Source organism: Micropterus salmoides, unplaced genomic scaffold (assembly GCF_014851395.1).
Source record: "Micropterus salmoides isolate LMB-PRFRI ecotype aquatic unplaced genomic scaffold, ASM1485139v1 Ms_hic_scaffold_10, whole genome shotgun sequence".
Taxonomy (NCBI): domain Eukaryota; kingdom Metazoa; phylum Chordata; class Actinopteri; order Centrarchiformes; family Centrarchidae; genus Micropterus; species Micropterus salmoides.
Genome location: NW_024040041.1, coordinates 7,369,128 through 7,395,046, shown reverse-complemented (window position 1 = coordinate 7,395,046; position 25,919 = coordinate 7,369,128). Strand labels below are relative to the sequence as shown.

Sequence of the window (25,919 nt, the reverse complement as noted above, 5' to 3'; positions counted from 1 at the left end):
AGTTTACAAACCCGTGGTGTGGGAAGACTAAGCAGAAAAAGGCGTCTGTACCGGTGCTTCCTGTTCGGTCTGACAACTTCCGGGACGCCAGGTTACAACATCAGCTGTTGAGGCCAAGATGGCGCAAAGCCTGGCAGACTTGGAGGTTCCCCTGGATGCTGACCAAGCTGGGGACCAAGGGAAATGTGTTTTGAGGCGTTGCAGAGGACGGCCCAGGCTCACAGACTCGGACCGAGCTCAGAGGCGGCTTGAATCCCGAAAAAAGTACGATGTGAGGAGGGTGTACCTGGGAGAGTCGCACAAGCTGTGGAGTGAGCTCCGCAGGCGGACCAGTCTGAGTGATGCTGGACTGGCAGAGTACCTGATCCTGCTCAACTCCACCTATGGAGAGAAATACCAGCAGAAATACTGCGGGTAAGCCCAGTTAAAACAGCGCACAGATGGCTACCGAACGAGTCCGGGCGCATCTTCCGTGATATTGTTAGCTAGTCACTCTATTCTGTCAGCCAAAATAAAAGATTTCCCTGCCTAGTCGAGGAGGTGTTTTACTCTGCCTAACCCGACCTAAGTACGTGTTTCTACATTACAGGAAGAAGATGTCTCCAGAAGTCTCTGTAAAACAGAAAAAAGGTAAGTTGCCGTGTCAGTCACATGGGTTTGGGAGGTGTGAGATGCTTCTCTTATAATACATTTTAAGTGGACAGGTTGTTTATGTAAGATAAATATCTTCATCTTTTCATCCTTAAGTCTGCGTTGCTGCTGTTTGCTTATATGATTGATTGAGAAACAGAACATTGTGGGCCAGCAGTCATCTGGTTTCATGTGGGTAAACTCATAACTCATTACACCTGTAGACTTAAGACTTACAATGTCAGCCTGGGTAGACATTGAAGATTGTTTACATTTCACAAAGACCTACTACTAATCCTGCATCAATAAGTCTTGCTGTATTCAACGGTCAGCAAGTACCAGGTAAGAAGAGAAATGCATGACCTTTGATGAATGACAAAATAAAAATACACTTACTTACTTAAAACCCAAATGATTAAGTCATTTAAATTTCCAAATCAATTTTATGAGACAAAGTCCAAATTATGAGATAATAAGTACATTTACACACATTTAAAACATTATAAGTACAGCTGGACCAATAAATCAGCCAGGTCCACACATTGGCCAGTATACTGTTTGATGTAACTTAGAGACAGTGTTGCCTTTATATAGTTAGCCGCCACAAAGAGCAAACCAGATTTTTTTAAACTTCCAAATATCAATATCGGTAAATAAGTTATATTTTTGTCTTACTAAGTATATTTTACTTATTACGTCAAATATTGAGATAGTGGAAGGAGTTATAATTATGAAATGATAATTTGCAAGTTTGATTTTTACCGTTTACTAATCTATATTTTTATTCATTTAGACTTAATGGCTCAAAACTATGACTGGACATCTTATAATTTTGTTCAGTGTAATACATAATTGAACATAACCTTGGGCTTTAGAAAAGTTTGACGTTTTTTAACCATTTTATGAAAAATTAATCTTCAATTTCTTCGTTAATGAAAATAACATTTAGGGTTAGTTGCAGCACCAAGAGGTAGGACCTAATATCTGACTAAACTTTTGATCTTGCCTCATAATTATGACTTGGTATCTCTAGATGTTCAATTTGTATTTTTTCAGTCCTAACTTTTCATTGATTTATCTTTTCTTTTCTTGGCAAAATGGGCTTCCGTAGGAAAGAATATTGTGTGTATGTTGTCTTTTTCTTGCACAAAGAGTTGTTGCTCTCGTAGATACAGAACTCAGCAAGGGATTCACATGTAGATTCAAACAAATTTGACAAAACCAGTTCTTCGCTCATCTGCGATTGTCCTTTCATCTGACTTTTATTTTTTCCCAGGCAGGAAGGAGCGTGTGTCCAGCCTCCAGAGCCTGGTGTGCTGGTACCAGGAGCACTCCCGCTCCTGCCCTCATGAGCCCCAGCTCAGAGCCCTGGAGCCCCAGCCCAACTTCTCTACCACTGCTATCTGGCAGTGTGACTCTAACCACTCATTTGTGCAGTACCTTTTCTCACCACCGAGGGAGGCAAGTGACTCTGAACATGAAGAGGAAGTGAACAGAGAAGGGGACGGAGAGAGTGCAGCACAAACAGACGTGCTCATGGCTAAAGGTGTAGTGAGCAGGAAGAGGAGAAAGGAGGCCAACAAACAGTTCAAAGGTTTTATTTTTACTTTCAGTGTTGATATTCTGAGTAGTTTGCTATTTATTGGTGGCTGGTAAATCCCGAATCCCTTGATGATCAACAAGTTCCTTTGATTTATCTGCTTTTCTGTAGATGCAGGAGAAAGTGTCGATGTTTCCGAGGTACAACATTCAAACATTAGCCCAGTAGAACAGACTGCACCTCTGAACCACCAGCCCAGTATAGAGGCCTCTTCCAAGGATGTTCCCCTGACAGGACAGCCTGTCTGGGAGATGGAGATGGTCATGGAGGGACAGCAAGGCTCCCCCGCAGCAGCATTTCACACCCTCCCCTCAGAGGAGGAGGCTGAGGATCTGAGGCGAGGCAGAGACGGAGGAGAAGAGGAGATCAGGACTGTATCGCACGGGTACGAGTGTGTTACCGTGACGGCGTCCTCAGCAGATAAACTGGAGAAGACGTGCGGGGACTCGGTGCTGTCACAGAGCTTTAGTGGCTCAGTCCAACTGGGAGCTCAGGCGGAGCTGTCAGTCCCGCCGCCCATGCAAGTACAAGAGCAGAGCGAGCTGTTTGACCCTCACACTCTGCAGACGGTGGTGACCAGCTGTGGGATTCCTGACCAGAGGAGCACTTTGGAAGGCTCACAGGTAGGTGAGGTAGGAGTACCTTGTAGAGATGTTAGACCACATTAAGCACTATTACTACTATATGCTTTTTCATTTCTCAAAAGTTACCAGTTTGTTTGTCCATTATTTTCCATCCCTAGTTAATTATCATCACTGGCCCCAGCTATGAGGCCCTGGCATCGGAGGGCATCCAGCTCAACATGGGCGGCGGAAACGTGGAGGAAGTCACCTGCACTGTCATCGGGGGTGTCACCTACAACCAGGTTTGCACGTCTGACTCAAAACTCCGACCAGCAGAGGATGAAGACTCCATGACAGGTGCGCTATACTTGGTATTTTTGGGCGCAATTCAATGCATAGAGGATGGCTGAATCCAAATAGGGGATTTCCTGCACATGCAGATTCCCAAATTTATATGCGTCTGTGTACCTGTGAAGTCCGCAACGGGGAGTCCGGTTGCAGACAGACTTTAGACTGCAAATGATGATGTAGGACCGTTTGTAGATGTAAGCGAGTCTTGCTGTTGCCTATGGAGCCACCAGCTACAGGCATGCCAAAGATCAGGAAGAATTTTTGACATCAAATCGACCTTTTAAAAGTCTTTACAGTGGCAGTTTGATTAATTCTGCATTGCATGGTTAAAAAAAGACCACTGCTCACTCTGCACTACACTTGTGATGCTGATAGGAGTGTGAGGCTGATCTTATAAGCTGTTATATTTTGAACTGAAACTGAAATACTAGCTGCCACATATTTTGTGACCTGTTGATTTGCGTACACCAGCCAGGTGGTTGTTTATGTTCCATGCAAATATCCTGTCATTTGATCTAAACTGTGATAAGACGTTGCATGTACATTATGTACACAAGATATAATGGAAAAAGTTTTGATGTTCTACACGCTGAAATGAAAGTGAAAGTGGGGATCCAAAGGCTTTGGGTCAATGCACTCATTTTCCTGCTGTCCTGGGATGACAGCTGGAAAAAACGCTCACTTGAATGGCCGCACTAAGGCTGGACACGAATATTTGAATATTCTTTCGTTGTGTAGGTTTTTTGTTACATGTGAATATTCAGGATTTTTTCCCATGTCTGACCTCCTCTCACCTCAGTGAACGTAACACTCCAGTTCACATCAAGAGGAAAACAAAATGCAGACCATCAGCTGTGTGTGAGCACTTTAAACTGAGTGATGACAACGGCAGTGTGGCAGTTACGGGGATTATTAATTTTACAATTTCTTAATTTCATTACAGATCAAAACAGACAAAATTCAGTAAACTGTAGGCTACAATAAACACAAGAACATCATAATTTTACATAATAACATGTTGTTTTACTTCGGTTACCGGAAATAGCGCTCATCCCGTCTGCTCTCCCCAGACCCCTATTCCCGTATTCTGCTCTGGACTTGCTCGGCTCTGCTACCCTCTGGACTCTCAGCTACGGTCCCCCCTGCTCTGCACAGCAGCCACCAACCTGGATCTGCGCACATCTAGTCTTCCGCTCTGCCTCGCTCTTCCCCGTCCCTTTAACCCTGCAATAAATAGCTTAGTCCTCTTTTATGTGAATCCAGTCTCCTCCCCCTCTTAGTCCTGCACTTGGGTGTACTAGCTTTAGTAATAATAACTTGCAATTTCAGTTATGAGAATAAATTTTAAAAAATGGAGTGCTCTCTTTTTCTCACAGATAGTGACTCACACACTTACGACCACAAAACAATCGGCGTAACGTGGCTGTTGACATGACATTCACACTGACGTCCTCTTTGGATATTGTACAAATAATATATGACACTGTGCACAATGTTGTAGAAAATCCTGAAAGGAAAGCTGTGATGCAGGTTATATTTTCTTAATGCAGAGCTGATCGGCTGACAAAGATATCTTAATTGTTTTACCAATTCCATGCGACCATTTTGTAGCCCCTGTAAGCTGTATAATGTAATAAACATTATATTGGGTCATGAAAGGGAAACTGGTTTCCCTGCACTTCAGTAAGGAAGTGTCTGGGATGTTGGGGAGTCAAAGACGCTCCTTTTCAAACGTTCAGAAACCTGGATAATGTTACAGAGATAAGAATAACCAGGTTTCTTATGTTCCATATCATGTCTTGAACATCACCACCAGCATTCATCATATCAGGACACCAGTGTGCATTCTTTTTGATGACATGGCAGACCAGAAGTTGAATTAAGATGTAATATATAAAATATCATTTCATTATTTAGCTATGAAAAGATCAATCCGATCAGGGGCGCCAGTGGATATGACCAAATACTCCTACTACTAATAATTTGACAACTGTTTATGCACCCAACTCCTGATATTCCTATAACAGTAGTGGATTAGTGGTAGCTTTAATTCATGCATTTTTGTTTGTGAAAATGTGTGCCCAGCAGACTACTATTATAATAGTCCTCGAGTACCCAGTCCTCAACTCTGGAGGATGGCCGTTTTGATTCAGCCAATATCCGCATGAGTCATTTTGTAATCATGATTTCACACACTGTTTCTCTGCAGGTCTGAGTGATAAACAGCTGCTGCAGCCTACTGTTGACGCTTTGGAGCTGAGTAGTGACAGAGAGCTGCAGCGGAGTCTGAGCAGGTCAGTCACCCACATATACTCCACATGGTGAATTTCAGTGCACGTGATATTCAGACAGACTGAGAAGGATCCAACTCTCCTCCACATATTGTCTTCTTGTCATTGGGTACTAAGCCTCCAGTGTCTGTTTTTGCAGCGTCAGGTCAAAGAGAAACAGGCGAGGCCCCGTCATAGAGGCAGATGGGATGCTCAAGATGTTCCACTGTCCGTATGAGGGCTGCAGTCAGGTCTACGTAGCTATTAGCAGCTTTCAGGTAATACAACACATTTATCCATTCACACTAAGCTTCAGTTTGTTTAGCTGAAGATTAAAACAACCATCTTTTTGGTTCACTCCCCACTCTCTTTAGAATCACGTCAACCTAGTTCACAGGAAAGGGAGGACCAAGGTCTGCCCCCATCCAGGCTGTGGGAAAAAGTTCTACCTGTCAAACCACCTGCATCGACATATGATCATCCATTCAGGTGGGCTCGCAAAGACACAATTGTCATGTCCGGAATCTCATCTTCCTAAACCTCTAAATGTAACAGAATGTTTTTACAGGGGTCAGAGATTTCATCTGTGAGACATGTGGAAAATCATTTAAGCGTAAGAATCACCTGGAGGTTCACAGGCGGACCCACACAGGAGAAACACCACTCCAGTGAGTAACTAATGCTGAAAACAGATTTAATCACTGCACGTTTTCACACCGAGCAGGTTAGACCGAAGTTCCAGTTTGTGAATCAGTATAGGGTTAATGGACTCTTGATCCTGGATTAATTATTTCACCATAATGCAGAAATTAAAATTTAATTTAAAAATTTTAATTAATTAATTTAAATTTGATTTAAAAATAAATAAATAAATACAACATGGCCCAAAATCTACATGATCGCCACTCCTCTCTTTTCTTCCCTATTCCTTCCTTCTTGTCTTCTTTCCCACCTCATCTGTCAGATGTGAAATCTGTGGCTACCAGTGTCGCCAGCGTGCGTCCCTGAACTGGCACATGAAGAAACACACTACAGAGGCCCACTACAACTTCACCTGTGAATTCTGTGAGAAGAGGTTCGAGAAGCTGGACAGCGTTAAATTCCATAAGCTAAAGAGCCACCCAGACAAGCAAGCGACCTGAGGAGTTCAGACACTGGTGATAGGAGCTAAACAAGACAAAAAGACAGGTTGGCCCCCGGAAACCAAAGGGAGACTTCCAGTGAAGAGACGGACTTTCCTTTGCTGTGTTTGTCTTGCCTGTCATGTCCAGGATGATATGAACGTCACCTGTGAACACATAAGCAGTGGTTTAAGACAAACGTGGGCCTGTCTAACCGCTGTGCAGGACACACACTGTTGCAAAGTACAGGGCCCAAACATGGGATTTGAACTTATTTGGTACGGGGGGGGGGGGGGGGGGGTGTTGTAATGATGTACAATTGACCATTCGCTTAGTCCCTCCCCACAAAAAGCTCATAGTTTAACAACCATGACAGTTTGGTCCGGCATATTGAAGCGGTGTGCATGGCTATAGTAAGAAAGATAACTCCATATATAAAGATTTTTGCTGATGGTTTCATGCTTTTTTGTAACTCCAAAATCACAAGAGCAGAAGTGTAAAAGAAAATGGTTGGAAGTAAATGGATTAAAGCATGTTTATCTGCTCTAAGAGAAGCTCCAAACGTTAGCATGGCTGGCTGACTAGCTTACTACCTACAATAGCAACTTGTTGTTACTTCCAATGGCAGAAGCATTTCATATTACATTATTTATGTTGTTATAGGCTACATTACATGGAGCCTGTCTGGGATGCTACTATATCAGACGCTAACAGCTAATGTTATTTGGGAAAGGAACCCCAGCTAAACTTGTTATCCGAGATAGTGTTAACCTTCACCAAAACACATTGGTCAGTTCTTATCCTAAATGCCTTTTCTCTTGTAATGTTAAACGTAAAACATACTGATTTTAAAATATGAATGCGAACAATGTAATCATACATTTTTCTCTATCATACTTAAAATACTAGTATCTTAATAACTAGCTCTTAGTACAAGCTCTCAACTCATGTAGCTTACGTTAGCTTAATTAGCTAGCTAGTTACAGCTGATAAAATCTACCAGCAGCAGTTATAATTTCAGTGGCAAAATTGACGGTAGTCGGCTAAAAATGAGGGGCTGCTTTTTTTCTACCTCTGTCTGAAATCAAGAACACATTGTTTCAAAGAATTTTGAGTGGTAAATCTGCCACCATTACTGCTGTAAAGCGCATGTACACCGGCGTACCAACAATATCTGGGGAGGGGCAAATGGTCAATTAAAGGTTTGATAGAAAATATTGGGCAAACATTTTTGTACGCTTTGGAAAGTGTTCTGCAGTTATAAGGGGCACATCATTTGTATTAAATGGGTTAAAACACTGTAATGGGCCGTTAAAAATTAAAGGTGGGGTAGGCGATTCTAATCCAAAATACTGTAAATGGGAAATAAACAAAGTGGCTATTCCAGCCATGATTTTTTTGTCAGGTAATATTTAATGACTCGCCCACAGACATTCAGCTTACTTCCCTGTTTGCCAACATGAGGAGCAGGTGTAACATTACTGGCTCTGGGATCGTCTCGCCCTCTCATGTTAACTTCATGTTGGCAGCTATGGTTGGCAGCAGCAACTGTAACAACAGTATGCTAACCCACAACCAAGTAAACTGTAATTACTTTACCAGAATTTCTTACTCCACCTTTAAGAATCATTTAAATATAATCGCTTGGTCAAATAAACCAAAAAGACAAATTACTGTTAATACCAGTGTGGTGGTTAAGATATCATGACATATGTGGGTGTTAAATGTACATGAAATTAAGGCTGTATAATTGACATGAGGTTTGAGCGTTGTGGGTTGCACTTCACTGCCTGTACTGACACAAATATAGGTTCTTCCATTTCAGTCATTCAAAAATTGGCCATCTGTTGTGTGGGCCAGGAGAGCAGTGTTTATCTTTCATTTTCCTATTATCTATTTTCACCGTCCCAGTGTCCAGACTCACAGGCACCGACGAGAAATTCTGTGAGTTTAATGTGAATATTTCTCAGGAAATTCAGCTCAGTTCTCTTGTGTTCCTTTCTTGTGTTCCGTCTGTATTATAGTTTCTAAGCAAATGCACTTTTTTCTCTCCTGTCAATTTTGTTAACTGATGAATCACTAAAATATGTGAGTATGACCCGTATGTGTATTTTTATCTTTTTTCTGAAAGACATTTGTTTAACTCAAATGGTTAATAATATGCAGCGTGTCATTGCCTCTTGAATAATTTGCTCTAAGGTGTGTGTGTGGGTGCGGGGGGCATGACACCTCATACAATGACCCTTATTTTTTTCTGAAAGACATTTGTTTGGAACAATCGTTAAAAATATGCAGCGTGTTCTTGCCTCTTGCCTAATTTAGGAAACTGTGTCACCTGAATGCTAGACTTGCTCTGGATGCTGGATGTCTGCGTAAATATAAGGTTTAGCATTGGGGAACATAGTGTACTGGTAAGAGTTCTAAGAAAATTCATGATTAGAAGTAACATTTTGGATTTTAAGAGTGAAATATTTATTAATATAAAATGGATTTTAAAAATGAATTTGAATATGTGAGTAGTATTTATTCATTTACTTCATATAGGCCCATTCCACACCTATTCTTATCAGCTACTTTCCTCACTTCTTTCTCTATTGAGTCAGTGACGTACAGTTCAAGATATGTGAGGCCAAAGTCTGAGAGACTCAAATTTAGTAAAACCTGGTGTCAGAGACTCCTACCTGTCAGCTGTCTACAAGTAATTAAACGTTACAACATTAGAAAACCACCACCTTGTACTCAGAAACATAATTGGAAGTCAAACTATTAAGTGCTTCAAAAAGTAAAGATACAATTGTAAAGTTTATTCAGTCATGCACTTATAGCCAATTAGGTCATTTGAATACCAAAAAGTACTCAGCTGCGTTTTGAATGCTGGAGCCTTCATTTAGTTGGTTAGGGTTATTATCAAAGAGAGCATTCTACTCTGCCATGGTTTGTGCAAACCACCACACCTCCAATACGTCATCAATGCAAACAACTTTAGTTTTAGTTTACCATGCTATGGAAAAACAGCCGCTACGGCTTGAGTGGTCATGGTTGCTCACCACTTTGGTTGCTCTCTCCAAGCATCCCCACTCATGTCAATGAATAAATGAAGCAGTTTTTTAGAAGCAACATAAGATATAAATTATTTAACTTTTTTCAAGTGATAGTTATGTTATTAACAAGACTCTTAAAGTTAAGATTAGAGTTTAAAACAACTGAGCTTCCCGACTTGCTCATTGTATCTCAATATCTCTCTTATCTTGATTCAACAATTCTTGTTATCCAGTAGTTGACATCATATGTAAATACAGTTGCACATACACCAGCTTGTTTATAGGACTGATATGACTAGAGGAAAGGGAAGGGTTTCATATCGTTTTATATTATAATCAACAGAAGTTCTCAATGAATCACTGTTCCTAATGTCATTGTTTAGTTTGACAAGGGCTGTTTCGGATTAAAAAGATACATTTCCAGTTCTTGACAAAACAATCTCTCACCAAGTTTCACTTAGTAGCTTTACCGGAGCTTTCTATGATATTACACGATCTTTCTCTGTAGGGGGATTTGGCTGGACTGTCATGAAATTGTGGTTGTTAATGTGTCTGTTTTCTGAACACCAAGTGCCTTGAAAATCCACATTTTAACTTTAACTACTGTTAAAGTGCTCAGAAAATTTAAACTTCTACAATTTCATGACAACTGAGTAACTTCAACCTGCTGAGGAAGATCACGTAATACAGCCAAAAAAGCTCCAGTACAGCTCCTAAATAGACCTTGTTGTGAGATTGTTTGTCAGCTGCCGTTTCCAAAATTTGGCCAGTTGTTTTTATACAGCAATTCTTAGTCATTTGTTAAACCTGCATTTATTGATTCTGATTAATGAATTGATTGATTTGATTATTTTTTGGCCACTTGGTGGCACTGTTTTGTTACGCTCCAGCTGGCTAGGAGACACATTGTCATTCATTTTAAGTTGTGTTTCTGTCCACCTGGCAAATGTTACTTCCGATATTCACACTCCTTTGAGCTCTTGTTTTCAGTCACCTTGAACTGCTGAGGGAAGTATTTGGCTCATGAGCTGCTAAACGCTTCACTGTGTTCACCAGCTAGTTGCGAACTTTGTCTGCTGTTTGATGCTGGGTGGGTAGCACACAGAGGTTTATAACAGTTTCATGCTTTGTCTGTGTCTGGTATTGATGATAGCACTAAGTCTGAGCCAAACAGTGAAGTTTCTGACCATAAAACCAAAACAAGGAGCTGAGAGATATACAGAGTTCCCCTCACCTGTATGGAGCTAAAATGCTTTGTATGGCTGTGGGTAACTGCAGAGTCGGCTGATAATTAATAATGGCTTCATCACTATGAGCGTCACCTTTTACATTATAGGTAATTATTTGATCCATTGTTAATATAAAAATATAGATTTAATGTTGCCAAGGGAGCATGTATAAATGAAAAGGCAGTGGTCATAGGATTGACCCATGTAGAACCCCTGAGAAAATGTTTGCTTTAGCAAATTTAAAAGTACCAATACAAACACAAAAAAGCTCCAGTCGCTTAAGTAAGATGAAAACCATGAAGAAACAGCCAACTGAATCTTTAAATAATAATAATCACGATCAACACTGAGGTCTAGTAAAATAATCTTATAATCACTGTTGTACTGTTTCAGTTCTATGGTTAAATCTGAAACTAGACTGGAACACACTTGTTTTGTAATTTGCTAAGGACATAAAGGTTTTAGATTTGCCTGTACTTACTAATTACAAATGGTTACACACTGTAAATGCTCATATTATTTAATCATATTTACAAACTGTGTTCAAATTAACACCTCGAAACAGAGGCCCGGATGTGTGTTAAAAGCTGGTGTGACCATAGACAGGTGATCTCTCTCTCTCTCTCTACCCTCCCTCAGGGGTGACCAGCCTTGGTGATGTGTGTTATTACTTGGCTGCTTTGATCCCGCCCACCTGCTCCCCCCTCCCTTTCCAGTGCTTATAACCAGCCGGCAACAGAAAGCAGAAAAAGTCCCTCAGAGGCTCTTTCATATCTAACAGAGCGGCAGAGCCACAGGAAACGGGAGCCAGAGAGTACATTGTGGGTCATTTTCAGAGGACAGAAGAATAAGACACTCCCATACTTCTTTTATCTCACAGCCAGCTGGGTCCTGCAACCACAGCCCTCATCACCACAGTGAAGGTAGAGACTCAGAGAGAGCGGTGACCCAGCCTCGGAGCACGTCCCTGTATATCTCCTCTGAAAGGTAAGCTGAAGAACGACTTAACTTAAACTGACTGTGATTTAAAGTTGTGTTTTAGCTTCTCCATGTAAGTTTAAGTTCATTTGGTTATTTTACAAGTATTGTACCAAAATAGGGAGAGATTCATGCCACAATGATCCTTTGTCTCCTGAGACCTGCCTGCAATTATTCCGCTCAATGGCGTCCTTTGAGATTTGTGTGTCTCTGTTGTCAAGTCATTCTGAGACAACTCCGTTTTTGTTGATCTAAGACCAAGTAACATAGGCCACGGAGCTGCTCACACATTCAACACATACAGTACAGCGATAAATATGTCGGCTCCAAACAAGAGTTTCTCCTTTTTTTTGTGTTCCAAGGCATAATGGAAGTGCACACTACATCCCTTTTCAGTCATTGCTGGGACATTTTGAGATTTGCATGTGACTCTACCTCATTAATGCATCACCAGGCCAACTCCTGGGTGTCAATCTCTGACCACGAGGAAGTAGTAAAAATCTCAGAGGAGTGTAATGATAGAGGGAGTCTGGGAAGTCTTGGCAACGGCTCGTTATGTTTCTGAGGGTATCCTGGTTCCCAAATGTATGATTAACTTGATGACGACCAGCAAAGGCAAAAAAAATTGACTGACAAAACACTTCTGGGTTCATTTGATATGTTTGTCTGAGTGGACGTTCATGAAAGGTATTAGGGAATGAAAATAACTGTAAAGGCTTCAAGTAGAAAGCAGCGCGCATGAATGATAGGAGCCATGAGGGATGTCCCAGTTCTCAGAAAGCCACCTGTTGAGTTCTGCTCAGTCATTGTTGTTGGGTATAACAATTTGTCCGTTTTGTCACGCCACACAAAGGACACTGTTCCCCTGATGGAAGGTCTACACACACACACACACACACACATTTGGAAGTGACAATCTTGAAGTGACTCTGGAACAGTAGAGGTTGTAAAAGGAGGAGGAGATTTGGAGATAGAATACAGTGACGTTTGTGCCTGTTTGACGAGTCAGTACAATGAAGAAAGATACAGTAAAGAGACTGTGTTGTGTATACATATGTGTCAACAGATACAGAAGAACTTAATGGGCTGTCATGTTGTAATATGTGTCTATGGGTCCTTAGTTTCGGCATCATAGTCTAACTCAACCCAGGCCAATGGGTGTGATGCATAAGCTGGCTGGCCGCAGACTTTTCTATGCAAATACACACACTAGAGTCTTTGTCTCTTTAACATACTGCATTTGTGTCCATATAACCTCACCCATATCATCTTTAAGTTGATAAAGTCACACAAATGTTATAGCAAAATGTTCTGAATTTGAACCCAAAAAGGGAAAGTTGCAAAGAGGGGAAACATTTCCACGTCAGCTGTGTTGGTTCATTTCTTCATTTGCATTCGGCAGTAAAACAATTTCCCAGAAATTGCAGTGAGGCATACTTCCTCAGATATCTCAACTCCCATTTTTTCTAAACTTAACAAAGCCCTCACCCAGTTCCCTGAAAGGTGATATGTGTACAGTAAATGTCCTCAGGGTGGAAACAAATGGCTCAGGGCACTCGGTGTTTGAGAAAGATACGTTATTAAGCTTACTGAGGCTAAAAGGTGCGGAGATGGGGAAAGTGGCAGGTGTTTTCCCCTCCCCCACTTGCGCTCCCACTTCACAGAGGAAACGGCACAATCCCACTGTTAATTTGTCACCTAATTAGCAGTGCATTATGACATAGTGAAACTTGCGTAAACATATCATGAAGATGATTAATGCAGTGTACACAAATGACTTACATTTTTAGAAATGGTTGAAACTGTATTAAAATGGATGAATAACCGCATTTAAAGATAAAGGTAAAATCTTTACATTTTCAGAAAAAATCTTCACAAGGCACACTGTGAAAATTATGGGAGTAAAAATAACATGAAAGCTGACAACAAAATGCATGGACAGTACTGGTTGACCAGTGTTGAACAACGCATTTCTTTCTCTTTTGTTTTCCTTCTGTAGGAAGAACAATCTGCAGCAAAAATGGGATGCTTTGGTTTCCTCAAAGGCATGATGGTTCTCTTCAATGGCATTATCTTTGTAAGTTTTAATGTTTAATTAGAAATACTAAAAATATTATATGATTTTATTTTCTGGGGAAAACACTGAAAGATGAATAAAAGTATGTAGGCATAGTGCAAAGAAAAGTGGTAACTTCATGACAGAAATAAATCAATGGGGTATTTTACTGCACTTGCAAGACCAAATGTGGTTTGAAGTATCAAAATGTGGAATATCCTCTCGGTTGATGCGTCTGTCCAACTGTTATTCACTTTTGACTTGTCAGAAATATCTCAGAGGATATCTCAGAGGATAAACGCTATTTAAAAGGGCACTTGTATTGTACTTCCATGAAGTTGTTGGACTCTAGACAGACTGTTTAAATTTGAAGCAGCAGAGGCCAATATATCCTGACTTTTAGTCCCTAATATGAGTCAAGCATGTGTATGCCCATGACAGTAAAATGACCTTTACATGTAAAATCGTTTAATCGTTGAGATTTTCCTCACTTCTTCTCCCTCCCTTTCTCTTCTTCTTCCCATCGCTCCCCCTCAGTTGGCGGGTGCTGCCATCCTGGGTGTTGGGATCTGGGTGAAGGTGGACAGTGGCTCCATTTTCAGCTTTCTGGGGAAAATTGATAACGTTCCACCAGAGCTCAATCAGGTGCTCAACGTGGGCTACCTGCTGATTGCAATAGGAGCACTCCTGCTTATCATCGGCTTTCTAGGCTGCTGTGGAGCCATCAGAGAGAGCCAGTGTATGCTGCTGATGGTAGGTTGTTGTCTGCTACTGTAGAGGGTTAAACTAATAGTTCAACATTACCCTTATTCACTTTGTTGCCGATTAGATTAATACCGCTCTCATATCTGTATGCTAAATTTGAATTTACTGCCAGCAGCTGGTGGCTTAGAATAAAGATCATAAGCAGTGAAACCAGAATGTGTCTTTTCTCTGAAGAAGGCTGAATTTGTTAGATTTTTTTTAACTTTTGCACAGTCAGGCCTGGGGTTTCTGGCAGTTCCAAGTCTTGCGTGCTAAGCTAACTGTCTGCTGGTGGCAGCTTCATATTTACCGTACAGACATGGGAGTAGTATCAATCTTCTTATTTAACAGAATAAAGTACCCTTTAAAAATTAAGCACCAATCGCTCCAATGTCTCATGCATAGTTGAAATAGTTTCCATCCAAGTTGGTCGTGTCGAGATAAACAGCTGACGGTGCTAATTCTCCAGGCGGGTGTTGCAGAAAAAGATGGCACAACAAGATTAAGTAATTTAAAGAGCTCCACTCAAACCTCAGACCACGGAAAACCATGTGGAAAACATGATGGAATATGACATTTTGTATTAATTTGAGGAACATCGCTCACAGATGTGTTATCAGCCGCTGTTTTTTAATCTCTCCAGTGGAAGCCTGAGTGAATCCAATAAAACATTCTGATCTTTTCCCTAGTTTTTTATTATAGTCTTGGTGGTCTTCATAGCGGAGGTTGCAGGAGCTGTGGTGATCTTGGTATTCAGACCTTTGGTAAGTTAAGTAGTGAACTTCTTATAGAAGAATATTCTTCATATTATCATGCCATGTTCTGCCTTCTGATACTTTGATCCCGAAGCTACTGTACGCTTGCATTTTAGGCAGACCAGCTGTTATTCAAGTTGGGCACAGCAGCAGTTGAGAACATCAGGAAGGACTATGGGAAAAATCCTGACACCACAGGACTGTGGAATACTACCATGACCACTGTATGTAATTCTGAGGAACAAATTAAAAAATGTGATCACACCATTTCACTGATGCTTAACATGTGCTCTCTTTCTGTCCACATTAGCTGAAATGTTGTGGATTCTACAACTACACAGATTTCAAGAACTCTTCGTATTATGTGAACAACAACAAGCAATTCCCACCACAGTGCTGTCCGAGCTACAGTAGCCCATGTAATGAAACGATGGCTAACAGTACCACGGTATGGGCTTTGGAAGCAGAAGAAACAAAAAAAAACATCTTTACGCACAATCCCAAACCATTTTCATTGAGTAACTTCTTATTGTACCTTTTTTATCTCTATTTTGTTAGACAATCACTGGCTGCTTCCCAAAGATCAAGAAGCTGATTGATGACAACACAGTGGTTATTGTGGCAGTGGCCCTGGGAATCGCAGCTCTGGAGGTATGACCCTCTCTCTCGTCCTCTTCATGTGCTGAGAGAGAGGATAAAATGATTGAACATGAAGCCTTATTCAGTATCTGATGACCATCCTGTGTCATGCATGAATTTGAGATAATAAAAGTGTATCTGTTATCAGATAGTAACACATTTCCAATTTAAATCAACACTTGCTTAGGTATAATAAATATGACTTCAATAATATACCATTTACATTACATTTAGCATCCTTTCTTTTCTTTCTGTAACCATTTATTTACTTACTATGCTTTTTAATTGCATGTTTTACTAATATGTATATTCTCCTCAGATATGTGCCATGGCTGTCTCCCTGATCCTTTTCTGCAGAATAAAATCCAAGATGGGCTAACAGCGAATGGCCATGGCCTTATAAGGATCATTTTAATCACTGGAGCCTGAAATTCTACTTCCTGTATTGCTTCTAGAGGAGTGAAGGGCTATGCCTTTATCTTGCAAAAATGACTCATGATTGAAGACAGTTTCATGTCAGAGCTTGTGCAATCTCAATTAATGAATGACATAAATCTATTTTTACCACATTGAAGTCTATGTAATAGATGCCGTATATGAATGTACATTTATTGTTCTTTTACACTTTGTGAAACATGCTACACACACTGTCCACTTCACCAGAGATTGGAACAAAGGCTGGTGTGTTGGACACAGGAACCAATGTTGTGAATGTTGTAAACATGATGCAGCTTGTTAAATAGCAGAAATGACACATTATTTGTATGTATATTGTATGGTGATCAATTTTGAAATGAAGTGCAAAGTATTTCTAGACCGTGGTGAGTTTCTGAGTTGGTTACATTTTTACAGACCTTTTAAAGGGGAAGGAGAACCTACAGAGAATAGGTTTTGCCCTATTCTGTTCTCTCTTTTATCACGCTTTAACAAGCAAACAGGTTTGACAACAAACATGTTTGTCTGAAGTATTGAAGTTTATTTTCAGCTATTGAGTTTAAACAATAAGTGGGATACATATTACTGCCACTGTCTGCCAGTTACCTGAAACTATTAACAGTGGAGTCATGAGCTCTGATTACCCATCAGGAGATAAAGGATTTTGTTTAGATAACATTTAACATTTACATTTACATGTTTAGCTGATACTTTTATCCAAAGCGACTAACAACTGCTATATAGGCTATGTCAGAGGTCACACTCTTTGGAGCAACTTGGGATTAAGTGTCTTGCTCAGGAAAAACCTTGGCAGAGAAAGCCAAACCCGAGTCTCTCACACCAAAGACATGTGTTTTATCCATCCCCACCAATATTTTTATATACAACTCATATTGTAGTTTATCTGAATTAGATCAAGCTTGTCTTGGCTAATTATCTTTAATATAAGTAAAATAGTAGGTATTAATGTGTAACTTTTCTTAACTTTGTAGCTTTTTACCCTTACTTTTAGATAAGTGGACTTTTGAAAGCTGTGAATCCAAATCCTTGAGTTAGCTATGAATCACTTTGGACTCTGGCTTCATTTGGTGCTTTACAGCCTGGAAAGAAACTTCCTCATGCTGGGGGGATGCTTGTGATCTTTTGAGTGGGCAGGATAATATAAGTGCAGCACACTAGTTAAAATGTCTGACTAAGGCTGTCATACTTTGGGATTAGCCCAGCAGGTGTCATTTTAATGATTTTAATCAAAGGCTTTCCATCAGTGCAAAGCTTGGTGGAGGACTTTTCAGTGGCGAATTTACCACCCATCATTCATCATACTGCAGCCATGTGCCTTCCAGTAGGCGGCTGTTGAGTTAACATTATCAAGGCACAAAGAAGACCCTGCAGTCTGCATAGATGAGCCAAGCTGCACTGTCATAATAAATATCAAATTTAGATGAATTCTTCTTGTAACGTCTAACATGTCATAGTCGGCATGACATCTAGCTATTGTATGTGCATTAAGCTGTTTGTCTTCAATTTGACGTTCCTTGACTCGCAAAGTAACATAGAAACACTAGATCATATCATTTTAAGATGATTACAGTAAAAATCCTATAATTGATTGATTTGGGTGATTCTTCAATCAAACTAGAAAAATAAGAATGTGGTAGATTATATTGCTAATCAATGTACCAACCAATAAAAAATGACATGTGTGTTTCCTGGTAAATTTAATGAGCACTAAGACCACTGTCCACTCTTATAATTGAGTATTAGCCTACAGCATGATGTGGAGATATTAGCACCTCAACATGTTTACATTTTAGTTATAATTTAACAAACACCAACATGTAAAAAAAAAACCCCAATAATAATAAAGGTTTCAATCAGTTTGTAAGCTCACACATTCAATTGACAATTACTTGTACAAACACCCTACAGTTCATTGCAAATGTGTCATGTTTTATAGATAATGGAATTAATACAAAAACGGAGAAATTAAAGATTCATTGTGTAAGTTTTAGTGGAATCTAGTGGTGAAGGTCACAAATTGCAACCAGCAATTCACAGTGCATCCAGGTGCTCTTAAATCAGAATGTGGAATCAACATGGAGGCTACCACAAAGATGTGTTTAGCATCATCATTGCACATAAACAACACACCTCTAGTTCACTCTGCATGGACAGCAAAATTATTACAAATTGCAAATTGTTTACTCCTTTATGTCCGATGTATACTTCATTACTGGTTTGCACTAAAGATTTAAGGAGGAAAAAGATTAAGATTGTTCTGACACCATGTGAATGCACTGCTCACTCCTCCCTTTCCATCACGCAGAGAGAAGCTATGGTGGCCAACATGCTCTGTTGGCTCTTGTGCTAAATAATACATGCAGGCCTTCGTTAGTCCAAATTACACTTCTTTTCTTACTTCTAATAAAAACAGACAACTTCCTCACCTCTTCTTCTACTTTGCGCTCTGTAGAGAAGTTTGTCCTTTTGGGCTACTGTAGAAGCATGGAGGAAGAACATGCCGACTTCCATGTAAGAGCACCCGTAGTGAATGTAGATAGAAATGGCTCATTCTAAATAAAAACATAACAGGTCTTTATACACCATGGAAAACATAGTTATATTGTATTTTTGTCAATAAATCCTTCTAAATGTTACACACTGACTTAAATATAGGCCTAGTGAAGTGGTGCATATCTTAAATAAATAATAAACAAACGTAAGTAATAATAGGCTATATTAATTATACAACATTATACTGTATATAATCATGTTGGTCTCTTCTGTTCTTAAAGAACCAACATGTGCTGAATGCAAATGTTGGAAACAGGTGGTAAAGACTTATAAAATATGTTCTCTAGAAAATGAACATGTATTTAATTATTTATTTATTCCATATCATCTCACAAAGCTGATTTAAATTAATTGTTCATGGCAACAGGCTACTAAGCTTGCCAGTCCTAGTCACTGTATGTGTTACACGAGAATAATGATAGTCCTTATTGTTGGATTATTGTCATTATTGGGTCAAGGTAGGGGCTTATAATGAATTATACAAAGCAGAGTTGTTGTTATGTCCTAATGTCTAGGGGTGTCCTGGATGTAACATAAATGTGTGGCTTCCCACTCTTCCCATTCCCAAACAAGGCCAGCACACAGTAAATACAATTTAGCAGTTTTATTATTTACTTCAGAGATGAGCAGTGCCCAAAACAACAACCAACACACTCTAAGAAAACCGACAAAGACATCTCTAAACTAGGCTTCTAATTCCAAAAACAGGAGAATATGGTGCAAACAAAAAGGGCTTCTCACTCCTACTCACTGCTAGTAGCTGACACAATATACTGTAGCTGCAACAAAGAAAATTGCTACATAGCAAACAAAATGGCAAAGCCAACTAAACCAGGCTGTCATAAGACTAAGGTAAACTACTTACTCTAATGTGTTCACTACACAGTTTCACTTACATTCTAAATCTAATATACTCAACAATTCACTACATACAATGAACACAGACATAACACACAGTACTCAGGCTCAGGTTGGGAATGGCAGAGAGAGAGAGAAGACTTCCTGTCAGTGGGGCTTAAGATGGCTGCTGTCATCCAGGTGCCCAATCAGGAGGCTCCAATCAACTCTACAGGACCAATCCAGTGTGCCCACCTGTTCTCCAGTACCTGCATACACTCACACACACTCTAAGGGAGGAGAACAGCTGACAGTGCAGTGAGAGAGATAAATAAACAACAAAATATGACCCCAGGGTCATAACACAAAGCAGAGTTGTTTTCATGCCTTTGCTCATACTGCTGGTTGAGACAGGAGATGGAAAGCAGCCAGAGGATGAATAGGAGGAGAGATAATTATCTAATTTGTAAAGAAGGTAAAAGAAAACACATTATCACAATATGGTTTCAAGACTCTTCAAAAGCAAACAATGCAGCTGAAATGTCAAGTATAACACATAAAGTAATATTAATTAAATGTTGGTGAGTACATATGCACCAGTTCTTTAGCTTTGAGCTATACAGTCTATGCCTAGCAGTTTGGCTAAACTCTAAACTTTACTTAAGGTATAAAGATTTTAACTATTAAATCTATAAAATCTCAATTACCTGAGGACATTGAGCACAATGTAACAATTTGAAATGCTCTTTACACCTGAAATTAGGAGCAATCTAAAACTGCAGCTAGCCCAATTAGCTCAAGCATCAAAGGCAGGTGACAGGGCTCCAATACTCCCCCAAAGCCAATTTCATATTTCATTGCATTATCACAGTCCAGCCACAAGGAGGCAGTGCAGGCTTTGTGAAAAACACAAGCGTCTCAGTATGAAAGGAGTACTTTGGTGGGGTATTTACATGTTCTGGTACTTTCGTAGCAGTCAAGAGACCAGTCAATGACTCACATACTCCACATCTGTAAAATGTAGTCTGTAGCCTAGAAATGTTAAGGGAGGAAAGAAGAAGTTGCTCGAGGCTGGTGCAGCTTCTTCTTTTGCGCTGCTGTTACTTCTAGCTGAAGGCAGTAGTGATGATGTCTGCAGCAGGGGTGGGTACAGAAGAAGAAGTGTTGTGCAGTGAATTGTGCCTACAGTTTCCTCTGTATGTGGGTTTACCTGCTTCAATAACGAGCTGCTCGTGTTACTGCCACAATAATTCTTCCCATTGTGAAGATTATTTAGATATTTCAGGAATAATCAGATTGTATTGGCAGCCTGTGCCTCTGCAAAGCAAGCGGTTTGGTTGGCTACATCTCCATAATAAAAGGCACAGGCAACTAAAGTTGGCTGGGCAGCAAAAGTGATATTTTAAAGCAATCTTATACACACCTTCATGGAGATTTAAAAAGGAAAATAACTGTAGAAATAGCTAAATTACAGATAATCAGCTTCTTCACTGCATTTGCAGGAATATTTTAATGGGCTACTTAAAAAAATAAACTCATACAGTTGCCTAGCCAATGCAATAGACTGTCCGTTTTTACTCTGATAGCCTATCTTGAACTTTCCTCATGTGGACACATAGGGGCTGTGATCCTGCACAACAAAACAAGCAAGAATTAAATCCCCACACTACCATGGATAGTAGTAGTGCAACGGGTTGCAGAATCTGTGGTATGGATCCCTTCCACACGGTGCGGATTGATTGCAAAGTTTATGATGATTTATCCTGTTTGACCTCTCAAAATATTCTTTATTCTGGAAATGTCAGAGAACCCAGTTAGATTCTGATTGTGCAGAACTTTGAAGAAAACCTGCTGAAACACAGGAGCTATTAAAGTCCAGGAGTTTATAACTAAATTTAAATGATTTAATTTATTATTGATGAGGTAAAAAGGTGCCACATGCAAGTTTAAAGAGGTTGCCTGAGAGCTGCTCTGCATTATATTCTGTTACAGTTTTAGATTTTAAATAGTTTTATTATAGCTTTATTAAACCAGAAAAACTCTTTTTCCAAGAGTGTCCTGGCCAAGGCAGGCAGTAGTACAATATTTAAGATGAAAATAAATAAATAATAACATAGAGCCCATGGCGCCGAAAGCAGCCCTGGTGCTAACAAAAATAATTGTACAATTACCTGCTGCCTGCTCTTTTGTTACTTATTTGAAGAGGCATTTTTCCATTAAAAGACTTTAAATCTTTCACCAAGCAGACCACCTTATTTTCATTTATTATGTTGGGAACCAGGCCTTCGTTACCTTTCCCATGAGGCCTGTGAAAACGATACCGCCACACTTTGTAGCCTACTACTAAGATGTGTTTGTTAGTGATGAGTTGAAGTTGTTTTTTTCTTTTCTTTCATTTTTTGTTTGTTTCTTTCAAATTGCTGTTTTTCTGTATCCTATTGTATAGGATAGGCAAAAATAAGCCTTGGGCTTCAGCCTAATACTTTTCGGGTGTTAATTGTGTGATTTACATAGTATTAAATAGACTGGTGTAAACATGTAGGGCCTATAATATTGTTTATTGTTAATTGCATATTCACAAAAATTGTCATATTTTGTTCATTTGTTCATAATGTAAACTGAAATAAACTATTCGTTCCGTTTCAAGTTTCAACCCTTCAACAGTCTTAAAGAGCTAATTTAAACAAATAAGAAGACACATTTTAAAAACACTCACTAAAGCACATAATAATAATAGACAAATACAATAAAAACAAAGAGCTACTATTTTCCGTTTATTATTTTTTTATTTTACAGTTATGCTTATGTATCACATATTCATAACTGACCTATAGCGTGGTATCTATAATGTCTCCTAGATTAACCTGTGGGATAAAACAGGGACATCTACGAAAGCTACAAGTGTGAATATTTCTTTGCAGGACTACTTTTGTGTCTGAGACCTTTGTTTTGAAAAACTGTTGCCTGGTTCCATCAGATAAAAGCTTTTCCAAGTGTGCGCATTACTCACCAATCTAATGGTCCTGTCACCGGAAAGAAATTGACAATAAAGAGTTTGGTCTTTATTTGTGGATTAATTCCTTAAAATGAATTCAATTAGTCTTTCGGACAATCATGTGTTAATATCTCAATATTTAACAGTCACAAGCTTTGACAGTTGGTTGTAATAAAAGTATCCACCATTCTCCATCTTTTTGTTAATTGTACACCCACATCAACAGACTTGATTCAAACACGGTCGCGATTTGATTTCTTTCTTTAAACTCATTTGGGACCCCTCAGGGCACCGCGATGGCCTCTGTCAACACATTAGGGTCAATGGAGAAAAAGTCTGGGCTGCCTGTGAGGCTGTGAAGCTTCGTATGGCATGATAAGGACATCCAATGCCAATACTACTCTCGCGCATGTACCTCTCCATCCTTCCGGCCACTCCCACAGGACCAGTACAGGTCAGGGATGCATAGCACGTCAGCGCTAGGCTTGTATGCAGTGTGGCAGTCTGTGTTGTTGTCTACTGTGCGGTCCCAGGTGTGTGAGCCCACACCAGGAAAATGCCCCACTGACTGACCAGCTGTGTGAACCTTGGAATGAGTCTCACCTCAGTGAAAACATCTAAATTTGACGTCTGTTGCTACTGTGGTGTTTTGAGGAGTTGGTATGGCGAACGCTTGCGTGAGCAAGTTGAGGATATTTAGCCTAAGTTTCTAACAGGGCCGTGTTGACTTTGTCGCCGCGTGTGAGCATGCATTCCCAGCCCTGGCCGGGGTCTGGCAGGCGTCGGAGAGTGGGAAAGGTTTAAATTTGGAAACTACATGTGAGCGTTCCGCGCAGGCTGTGTAAGGCAGAGACAACTGCCTAAAGCGTAGCTTCCCGGTCATGCATGCATAGCAACTAGAATTTACATTGGTGCACACAGAACTATTCAGCACTCTGTCCCAGGCGTTCCCCTCCGGTGGGAAGCTCAGTGGTGCTACTGCGCTCTTTGATGTGTTAAGACTATGTAGTATCAGTGTGATTGAGTTGGATCCTGGTGAATATTTATCAAACATGTACAGAATAGGAAACACCTAGAATATCACAAAAATACCAGTCAAAAACAACATTGAACCCCTTCACACTTATTGCACCAATTCTTCAATCAGATCAGTTCACTTTAGCAGCGTTGATTACAGTTATTGCAGATGGGTAAAAGGTGTTTTTGAGTCTATTTGTTTTTGCCCTGATGGATCTGTACCGTCTGGCTGATGGTAACAGTTCGAACAGGGGTTTGGCGTGGATGAGAGGTGTCCTTTAAAATGTTCTGGATTTTGAGACAGCGGGAACTGTGTAGTTCTTCCAGTGTGAGGAGAGGGCAGCCAACGATCTTCTGTGCAGTGTTGACACTCTGGAGCGCTTTCCTGTGCAGTTACATGTTACATGTAGTCTGTTAACATGCTCTCTATGGAGGCTTGGTAGAAGGAAACCAGCAGCCTCTGTGTGATGTTGTTCCTCCTGAGTACTCTCAGGAAATAAAGTCTCTGCTGGGCCTTTTTTTAGCAGCTCAGAGGTGTTCTTGCTCCAGGTTAAACCCTCCTCAATGTGGACTCCCAGGAAGTGGAAGTCTGCCACCCACTCCACACAGTCCCTGTTGATGATTAGTGGTTGAATGATTGTTTTCTTTTTCCTGTAGTCTATAATGAGCTCCTTGGTCTTTACGGTGTTCAGGAGCAGGTTGTTATCGCTGCACCACACTGTCAGCCTCTCCACCTCGTCCCTGTAGGCAGACTCATTCCCCCCGGAGATGAGCCCCACCACCGTGGTGTCATCAGCAAATTTCACCATGGTGTTGCTGTGGTGGATGGGGGACAGTCATATGTATAAAGGGAATAGAGCAGGGGGCTCAGCACACAGCCCTGGGGGGAGCCGGTGCTGAGGCTTTAGGCCGTAGATGTGTGATGGCCCACTCTGACCCTCTGTCTACGCCCAGAGAGGAAGCTGTTGATCCATGTGCAGGTGGAGTGTGGAAGCCCCAGGTCTATCAATTTGGCCACTAGTTTGTGTGGGAGGATGGTATTAAATGCTGAGCTGTAATCCACAAAGAGCATCCGCACATAGCTCCCCTGCTGCTCCAGGTGGAACAGTGCAATATGGAGGGCTGAGGTTACCGCGTCCTCCGTGGATCTTTTCGCTCTGTAGGCAAACTGGTGGGGGTCAAGGCCTCGGGCAGGAGTGCTGTGATGTGCCTCCGGACCAGTTTTTCAAAGCACTTCATCACCACGGGTGTGAGTGCAACTGGTCGGTTGTCGTTGGGGCATATGGGAAATATGGAATACCTGTAGGAAAGACACAGATTACTACAGCAGGAGATTTTGAGTTGGTCCGCAGTTGTTTTGCTCCACAGTCTCTCTGAGAGAGCTCTGGCTAGACAGTAGCATGTTCTAAACCGGTCTCACCCTCTCTGACTGAGTCTTAATCTTGGACTTCACACTGTCCAATAACACAGACAGTTTACCTTCCTAAACCGCTGCTAAGTCTAGCATCGAAGCAGATTCAACATCATACTTTAAGATTTTATTGTAAACCCTTGTTAATCATCCATCCGCACTGTAGGCAATATCAATTAAAGGAAAACACTTAAAAACATTAACACTGTTATTCACAAATGTCATTGTAATCTCTTAGTTCAGTTAATTCAGTCCTTAGTCGACCTCCCCCCTTTTGCCCACGTGGTCCCTTGGGACACACATGAGCAACCTTCTGGACCATGTTTTGAAAGGGTTAAACAGTAACATTCAACAACATAGAATGAGCTGCCAGCATCCGTTCTGGCTTCTCCTGTGGGAATCTGTTAGCGTGCATTTTGTCATTAAAGGGCAGCAAATGGGTGCAGACACACAAACATCCAGTTCAGTATAATATAAGCAACAAAAACAATAAGCAACAGGACAGCAAAGCACCAGGCATCTGGTTTCCCTCCAAGATGTAGTGTCAGAACAGGTCAGGTACCTGTCTTCTGGTCAACCACCTAAGTGAGAACACAGGTCAAAGGTCAGGTCTTTGTAGTCCCCGAGTACGGCGGACTGTAGAGAGCCTTTATATAGATAGATGGAAAAGGCT

At 40.6% G+C, this 25,919-nt stretch overlaps 2 protein-coding genes across 3 annotated transcripts; both read left to right on the top strand.

Moving 5' to 3' along the window:
• Nucleotides 1–11: 11 nt before the first annotated feature.
• On the top strand, nt 12–9,038 carry znf653 (zinc finger protein 653). Of its 2 annotated transcripts, none has more exons than XM_038693335.1 (10): nt 12–414; nt 590–630; nt 1,907–2,224; nt 2,342–2,862; nt 2,973–3,150; nt 5,354–5,438; nt 5,575–5,692; nt 5,789–5,903; nt 5,983–6,082; nt 6,379–9,038. In XM_038693335.1, the coding sequence occupies exons 1-10, from the start codon at nt 119–121 to the stop codon at nt 6,554–6,556; spliced, it is 1,950 nt and encodes a 649-aa protein (XP_038549263.1). In that variant the 5' UTR covers nt 12–118; the 3' UTR covers nt 6,557–9,038. The 2 variants fall into 2 exon arrangements, with proteins under 2 accessions (XP_038549263.1, XP_038549274.1); XM_038693346.1 differs by having other exon boundaries at nt 14–414; nt 2,342–2,853.
• A 2,503-nt stretch (nt 9,039–11,541) lies between these two features.
• Nucleotides 11,542–18,117, top strand: tspan35 (tetraspanin 35). Its single transcript, XM_038693321.1, has 8 exons — nt 11,542–11,792; nt 13,783–13,860; nt 14,377–14,592; nt 15,273–15,347; nt 15,455–15,562; nt 15,649–15,786; nt 15,897–15,989; nt 16,297–18,117. Exons 2-8 carry the CDS (start codon nt 13,804–13,806, stop codon nt 16,354–16,356), a joined length of 747 nt encoding a protein of 248 aa, XP_038549249.1. The 5' UTR covers nt 11,542–11,792; nt 13,783–13,803; the 3' UTR covers nt 16,357–18,117.
• Nucleotides 18,118–25,919: the final 7,802 nt, after the last annotated feature.

Coding starts and splice junctions, on each gene's coding strand:
- znf653 (XM_038693335.1), top strand. CDS start 119: ATGGCGCAAAGCCTGGCAGACTTGGAGGTTCCCCTGGATGCTGACCAA. Junction 3,151..5,353: donor GGATGAAGACTCCATGACAG/GTGCGCTATACT, acceptor GTTTCTCTGCAG/GTCTGAGTGATAAACAGCTG. Junction 5,439..5,574: donor CTGCAGCGGAGTCTGAGCAG/GTCAGTCACCCA, acceptor CTGTTTTTGCAG/CGTCAGGTCAAAGAGAAACA.
- tspan35 (XM_038693321.1), top strand. CDS start 13,804: ATGGGATGCTTTGGTTTCCTCAAAGGCATGATGGTTCTCTTCAATGGC. Junction 14,593..15,272: donor GCCAGTGTATGCTGCTGATG/GTAGGTTGTTGT, acceptor TCTTTTCCCTAG/TTTTTTATTATAGTCTTGGT. Junction 15,990..16,296: donor TGGGAATCGCAGCTCTGGAG/GTATGACCCTCT, acceptor TATTCTCCTCAG/ATATGTGCCATGGCTGTCTC.